We start from the raw sequence: 7,454 nt of genomic DNA, 5'->3' as shown, positions 1-7,454 counted from the left end.
TCATTTTTTCTTTGACCATGAGAAAGGACTGAAACAGTACACCCCTTCCTCCCAACCATTTCCATTTTTAAAATGGCCCTCTCTTTTTATCAGCACAACTCCTGCTATATTCTTAGTTATTGATCAGATAGGGGAGTTATGCTTACGGATCCTGTAGGGTTCTATCCCATCTCATGTGAGGTTTATTTCTCTTTAATGTCTAAAATTTCACCAGCTGGTTGATCAGGCAACCCTGCTTCCTGCTTCCCTCCTCACAGGCTCCCTCCGTTTTCTTTCCACTTTGGGTAAACGGTCTTGGGCAAAATATTGGCTGAAGACAGTGTATTTCAAAACATGTAAAATGCTACTCTCTGAAAGGTGGATTTGTGTACTCAGGATGCTATACCACCATCACCATTTTTATTTGGAGAGACAAGCAAGTCAACTGTTAGGACTAAGGTTATAGAGTTGTGCCCTTTGCTGTCGAGAAACGTCCGATTTTGTACTGCCCCACTGCACACTTGCTGAATTCTAAAGTCCCACAGGTCCGCCGGCCGCGGGGAAATATGGGTCTCAGCATTCCACGGGGGATAACTGGGCCGATCTCTTTGCAGGACGTAACACTACCTGGCGGGCGGCAGTTCCCAGCCCGTCCGGCGGGTTTAGGACGCCCAGAGAGCGCGACTTCCCGGCCACTGCACGTGGCCGGGCCGCTGGGGCTCAGGGGGCGGATCCGGCTCACGGCGCGTCCCGCCGCGCGGCGGGAACTCGAGGCCCCATTGGCCGCGCCGGCGGGCGCCGCGGGGGCTCGTGCGCCAACGGTCCCCGGGTCGTCGGCGGAGGCCTGGTGCTGGCAGGAGGGGGCAGGGCGAAGCGAAGGCCGGGGGGATCGAGAACGGGGTGTGAGAGCCAGGCTCGGCGGGGCGAGGCCCAGGGCCCGGGCGGGGCGATGGAGGAGGCGCTGCTCTCCACCCCCATCAACCCCAACAACTTCCCCGCCAAACTGTGGCGGCTGGTGAACAGCCCCCGGTACCGCTCGATCCGCTGGGACGGCCAAGGCGAGGGGCTGCTCATCGACCAGCCACTCTTCGAGGCCGAGCTGCTCAGCCCGACCGTGGCGGGGGTCGGCGGCTGCAGCGGCGGCGTCGGGGGCGCCGGAGCCGAGCCCGAGCTCTTCAAAACCACCAACTTCACCAGCTTCATCCGCCAGCTCAACCTCTACGGCTTCCGCAAGGTGGTGCTGGGCGGGCCGGGCGCGGCGGGGCCCGGGCCGGGGGGCGGCGGGCCGGCGGGCGACGGGCCCCTGCACCACTTCCACAGCCCACACTTCCGCCGCGACCAGCCGCAGCTGCTCGTGCACCTCAAGAGGCTCACCAGCGCCAACAAGGCCAAACTGGCGGCCGGCCTGGAGGTGCCCTGCCGGCCGCCCAACCGCTTCCAGAGGCTCCTCATCACGTCGGCCTCCGCCTCGGCCTCCGCCTCTGCCTCGGCCTCCGCCGCCACCTCCCCGCTGCCACACCAGGAGCCGCCGCCTCCCGCGGGGTCCCGGCCCGAGCCGCACGGTGAGTCACGCCCCGCCTTCGCGGCCCTCGCCCGGCGGCGCCGGGCGCACTGCCGTCAGGGGCAACCGCCACTTCCGAGGGCATTTCCGCATCCTCTCCTTTGCTGTGTCGGGAATGCGCCCGGGAGCCGCTTCCCGCGGTGCTTTTCCCCGGAATAGGCTGCGGCACCGGCAGCGTCCTCACCCGTGCCGGCGCCCCTCCCCGCCGGCACCGCCTCTGCGCAGAGCCCTCCGTAAACATTGAGGCCCTTCTGTGTCCACTAGCGACCACAGGGACCTCTGCGTCAGGCTTGCTTTCTAGTCCTCCCGGAACCCTTTGGGCCCCAAACCTGTATAGCCATTTACCTTCTCGAGACGCCGTCTCTCCAAGGCGAGCACCTCAAATAAGTAGGCCTTTGTTGGAGCCCAGGTTCTGGAAGAAACACAGAAGGGGCTCCTCTGTTCTGATGGGAAGCGGAACAGAGTTCCTATACAGGGTGAGGATATGGCAAAGGTCGAGGTAGGAGGGAACAGTCACAGACAAGAGAACTTAGAACATTTCTGCCAGCCAAGGGAAAGTGAACAAGGTGCCTCGAGTGGAAGTTTGTCCTTGAAGAGACATGCCATCTTCCACCCGTTGACACATCTAAGAAATCTTGGAAGACGTGTTCTGACAATAATCATATTGTAGGTTCTGGAGTAAGGTGTAGAACAATAGGCGTTGTTTATATATCTTAAAAGCAAAAATATAATAATATATTTTGTTGTTTACCAGATACTGTTCCTATGTAGAATGAATTGGCAAAACAGTTCTTTCATTGTAGCTGATTAGACCTGATGCTTATTTAGGTGTTATGGTTAGACAAATGTAAGGCAAAAATGGTTTTCTTTACAACTGTCAAGTTCTAGTTAAACAGGATTTTAGAAAGCTCACATTTGCAGCCTTTGAATTTTTCACTGTTGCCTTTAGTCTTTCAGTTTTGGAAAAATTTTCTATGTATAAGTTTGTATTTACTCAAAGTTCCAAAACTCTCTGTGATAGAAATTTATTTTATAAACTTGGTTTCTGATGCCCTTCCCCCTCTTCCAGGAAGGTGAGGGTGGCAATATTCCCTTTTGTTGTTTAAAGGGTCCGTGACACGAAGCAGCATACCAAGAAAGCAACAGGATATGATAATGAGAATTCATTCTTTACCTTCAACTAAAAGAGTAATAGAGACATTTTCATCATGTTAACATGGATTTAACATAAAAGTTGTCGTGGTCCGAGCGCGGGTTGGAAAAGAATTTGGAGACACAAGGCAGAATGTTAAGGAAGGTAGAGTTTATTAAAGAGAAGGGTCGCTGCAAGAACAGTGGGCCGACTTCATGGTAGCCAGGGAAAGTCGACGATGAGCATGGGTTGCTTGTCTGTTTTTATAGCCAGGGAACCTGCAAGTCATCTGCTGACTGGGCAGAGTACGTATGCTTTCAGTGTGCTGAGCGGGAGAAAAATGGGGCTAATGTCTTTCCTTAAATGGGATGGGGAAAGGGACAGGGCATGCTGCTTGGGAGGGCTCTGGGACATTGCAGTGGTCACATTGTGACAGAGTGATAGGAATCCTGTAACTTTTTGTTGTGGCAGTATTGACCCTTTGAGTTTATCTTGTTCTTTGTCCTTGGAGCACACCACAAAAGTGTCTGGGTTACTTCTCAGTTATGGAAAAACTTTAGATATACGAATAAAAGTAATACCATGTTCAGTTTAACCTAGGCCCAGGGTTATGAATGAAGCAATGTTCATTTGGAATTTAGAAGATAAGGGATTAGGTTGTGTATCTGTGGAGTTTAGAAGATAAGAGATTAGGTTAGAGTTCTAGTAACCAGTTGGAAAAATAGCAGTGGCATAGGAATGTTCTAAAGGAACTCTAAAGGAATATTAAGCCGCTTACTTCCGTATAATGGTCATTGAGTTTTGTGGGGAATCAAATGGGGAAAGGCAGTGGAGACAATACCTTGGCATTCATTTGGTAGAATCTCTGACATGGATATTTGTTTTTCAGATTGCGTGTCTGGTGGGCATAAAGAGAAAAGACTGAAAATGTGTCCCTGGGAAAAATAGGATAACCACTTCAAAGAAAGAAACAAAGAAGGAAACATACATACATACAAGCCAACTCTTGCTCACTTTTTTTTCTTCTCCGATTTTCTCTTTCTCTGCCCTATCTTAAACCCAGTTGTATTCTAAGGATAGAGTTCATTTTAGTTGAAGAAATAACAGGGACTACATAGGATCTGATTTTCTTCACTTACAGTTCAGTTGGTCAGCATTTTAAAGATTATTTGTTGAAAAACATAAATTTAATTAATACTTTTTCAGTATAGATAATACATCAATCCATATATACCTAAATTATTGTAGTTTTCATGCATTTCCTGTTTTTTACCGTTCTATCTATTGGTGTGTGCAGAAGCTATGTCAGGTGTGGATTGTCTACACCACAGGCTTGGTTCACTAGGCAACTGTGTTACTGGTTTGGGTGGAATGTAATTCTAAGTTCAAGAATACCGGCCCAACTTTGTTTTGCTTTAATTCCATGTTCTAAGCCCTTGGCTCTTCTATTTTTCCTCACCTAATTTTTATTCTGCTTGATTCTTGCCTTGGTTATATGCCTGACTACACTGCTCCTTCCCAGTTTCCTTTCTGTTTTCTGTGTTCTACTGCAGCTTCTGGTTTAAATACTTCTCTTTTACAGTAGAATCCTCTGTTTCCGGACCTAGTTGTCTTACCTAGATCCACTGAGCCAGCTGTCCTGTTCACCTTTTGAGAATGTACTTGATAAGAAATGTGAGGATCACATGTTTTTCCCTTTTTTGTTTGCCCACTATTGTTATTTTGTTTTTAGTGGCAGTTTATTTTACACTACTTGTTAAAGTTTTCTAAACTAAGTAGCAAGTCTGAGCAGTAGATAATCTGTTTTTTTGGTTTTTTTTTTTTAAATTTTATTTATTTATTTATTTATTTATTTATGGCTGTGTTGGGTCTTCATTTGTGTGTGAGGGCTTTCTCTAGTTGCGGCAAGTGGGGGCCACTCTTCATCGCGGTGCGCGGGCCTCTCACTATCGTGGCCTCTCCCGTTGCGGAGCACAGGCTCCAGACGCGCAGGCTCAGCAATTGTGGCTCACGGGCTTAGTCGCTCCGCGGCATGTGGGATCTTCCCAGACCAGGGCTCGAACCCGTGTTCCCTGCATTGGCAGGCAGATTCTCAACCACTGCGCCACCAGGGAAGCCCGATAATCTGTTTTTGCCTGGGGTTAACAAGCTCTCAAGAGGCAAGTTTTGGGAAGGAGGCAAATTCTTTCCTGGGGATTGATTAGCTCACGTTCACTTTTATAGACGGAATAGAAAATTTAAGAACAGAAATTCAGCCTGCCTTACAGTTCCAGGATTCTGGATTTAATCTTTACCAAATATATCTTAGATGTTCTGAAGACATGTAGGTGATGTTCCATAAAGTTGGTCAGAATAGAACCCTATGAAGTAACCCTTAACAAAAGAATAAATAAGAGCTGAGCATGTTTTAGTTCTTTATTTTAAAAAAACAAACAAATTGAAAGGAATGTCCTTCGAATCCTAACCGTGTCTTTATGTTAGCAGCATCTAAAGAATATAAATATTTGGCCATCACTCAGAATTTATCGTAGTATAAGTAGAATTATATTTTAATTCAGATCTAAACCAGTATTATATTTTAATTCAGATCTAAACCAGAATTTGAGAAGTCAGGGTAGAGCATTCTTTAATTATCTGCTTAAGTTATTGACAGTCTGAAAATTCATCAACAACTTAACCCTAAAGAGAGTAAAGAAGGGCACACTGTAGCAACATGAAGTTTTAGCATCCAAGAAAAAATCAGGTGGTGGGTAGTTTGGGTCCTCAGAAACACCTGTTTGTGAAGAGCAAAAAAATGTTTCTTTAGGTCTTAAAACAAAGGATTCTCAGTGGTAGTTCAAAGTGTGTATACATGTGGAATTGCTAGTCAAGTAGCATAAAAACTATTTTTGTATTTTAAAGGAGAAAAGGAAAAGTAGTTTTTAAGAGGTGTATCATTTAAATACATTTAATCTTCTGAGCTAATATATTTTTTTTTTCCCATTAGATTTAGAGCTCTTGATTTCCAGGTTCCAGAATTGTTTATATATATGTATGCGTATATTTGTTTATTTTTGGCATTAATGCTTTATTCTTTTTAAATTTTATTTTAAGAGTTTATTTGAGCCAAAATCAATTTGAATCAGGCAGCGGCAAACCAGAAGTGGTTAAGAGCACTCCCTAATGCTTTATTCTTTAGAGGAAATTAAACACTATAGAAATACTAGAACAAAGGAAGTGTAACATGTAGAATGGTTTTACAGTTTAAATATTTGGAAAAGTAGGTATTTGAGTGCCATCTTTAGCAGATGAGTAGCACATAAATTAGATTTCCCTCTGTTTTATGGATTAGTTTAATAAAACAAATTGAAAAGACTTTGTGAACTACATAATTTAGTGCATAAAGCCCTTCCTAAGAATAAATTAGGCTAGCTATATGTTCAAGAACCACAGTCTTTAAAATAAGTTCAGCTTGCAACATTTATATTTTCCTTTTCCTCATTACATAGTATTGGCCTTTTTCTCTCTTCCTCATCTCCACTTTTTAATTCCTTTCTACTTTGCTAGATAAGAAAAAGCAAATATTGGAATCTCTTGGCCTGAGTGTGTGGATTTTTAACAAACTCTCCAGGTGATTCAAATGTAAATCAGTGTTTGAGAGCCATTGATATCTAGGAAGGGGGGCGACTAGAGATACTCTGAAGAAAAAAAGACCATGGAAAATTATTGATTGACTTAAGGAATGAACAAGTCAGAGTTTTCAAGCTTGACTCTTCTGCAAAGATTGTTATTAAAATTTTAAAAAATTGAAAGGGAGCAAAGAACATTAAATTAGTTTTTGGTTTGTGTTACAATTTTTATTTCTTCCATACTTATATCTTTTATATATATGGTTGAGGGCTTATTTTTGTGCCAATTATTAAGGTTCCTACATGCTTTGAAAGACTAGAATTTCTAAAACTTCTAGGAAGTAGTTTACAGATTGGAAAAATCTGGGTCAGTCACTTGAGGTGAAAGGTAAGATGACATTTAACATTTGATTTAATGTTAGAGTTTGGCTACTTTGTCTCTTTATGACAGTCATATTGAGAACCAGACAAAAGTTATTTGATTATTTTTTCAGCATTATATGTGTAATCTCATATTCTGGATTCTGAACAACTTGTTTTTACCAATAAATTTCTGTTGTGTTAAAAATGGCTGAGAACTCAACATACCCACAAGTGAAGAGTAGTGCATATTTTGTGACTTTTGGTTTACTACGTCTGGTGGTGTAAGATTAGTAAATGTGCTCCTCCTCTTTTATGCAGGACCAGTGACTGTAGGACAATTCCACCGGTCGTTCCAGCGAGATAGTTTGTCTCCTTACTCCTACGTATCAGCTTCATCCCACAACCACGGTACTTTCCCTGTGAAAGGTTTAGATCGGACCCCGATTCCTCCTAGAACTTGGCAGAACTCTCTTGGAATGCACCCAGGACAAGTGGAAACGTCTCCCACTTTTTCAGATAAAGGGGTTCCATTTCCTGTACTACAGAGGTTTCCAACTGAGGTTACATATACCCTGCAGCCCAGTGCCACATCCGTACATGTTCAGCAAGGTCCTCAAACAATGGTCAGCTCCTCCCAAAAATATAGTAACTACACACCCTCAGCGCAGTACTCCCAAGCCTACTATCCAACAGGTATGAGAAATTCAAGTTCAGTGGCTTCTCTTAAGGTACTTTTAATGAGAATTTATATTTTTTTAATGTGTTTCTGTATGCCTAAACAAAAATAGGAATATGCACTTAAGAAATGTCA

General features: G+C 44.3%; 1 protein-coding gene across 1 annotated transcript in view; it reads left to right on the top strand.

The window, feature by feature from the left end:
* The first annotated feature begins 928 nt into the window (after nt 1–928).
* Nucleotides 929–7,454, top strand: part of HSF5 (heat shock transcription factor 5) — a 50,178-nt gene continuing 43,652 nt past the window's right edge. The window contains exons 1-2 of the mRNA XM_036837728.1: nt 929–1,541; nt 6,962–7,336. Of these exons, the coding sequence (XP_036693623.1) occupies nt 929–1,541; nt 6,962–7,336 (988 nt within the window). The remainder of the gene's footprint in view (nt 1,542–6,961; nt 7,337–7,454) is intronic.

Source organism: Balaenoptera musculus, chromosome 20 (genome assembly GCF_009873245.2).
Source record: "Balaenoptera musculus isolate JJ_BM4_2016_0621 chromosome 20, mBalMus1.pri.v3, whole genome shotgun sequence".
Classification (NCBI taxonomy): domain Eukaryota; kingdom Metazoa; phylum Chordata; class Mammalia; order Artiodactyla; family Balaenopteridae; genus Balaenoptera; species Balaenoptera musculus.
The sequence above is the reverse complement of the archived record's forward strand: the minus strand, read 5'-3'. Positions and strand labels throughout refer to the sequence as shown.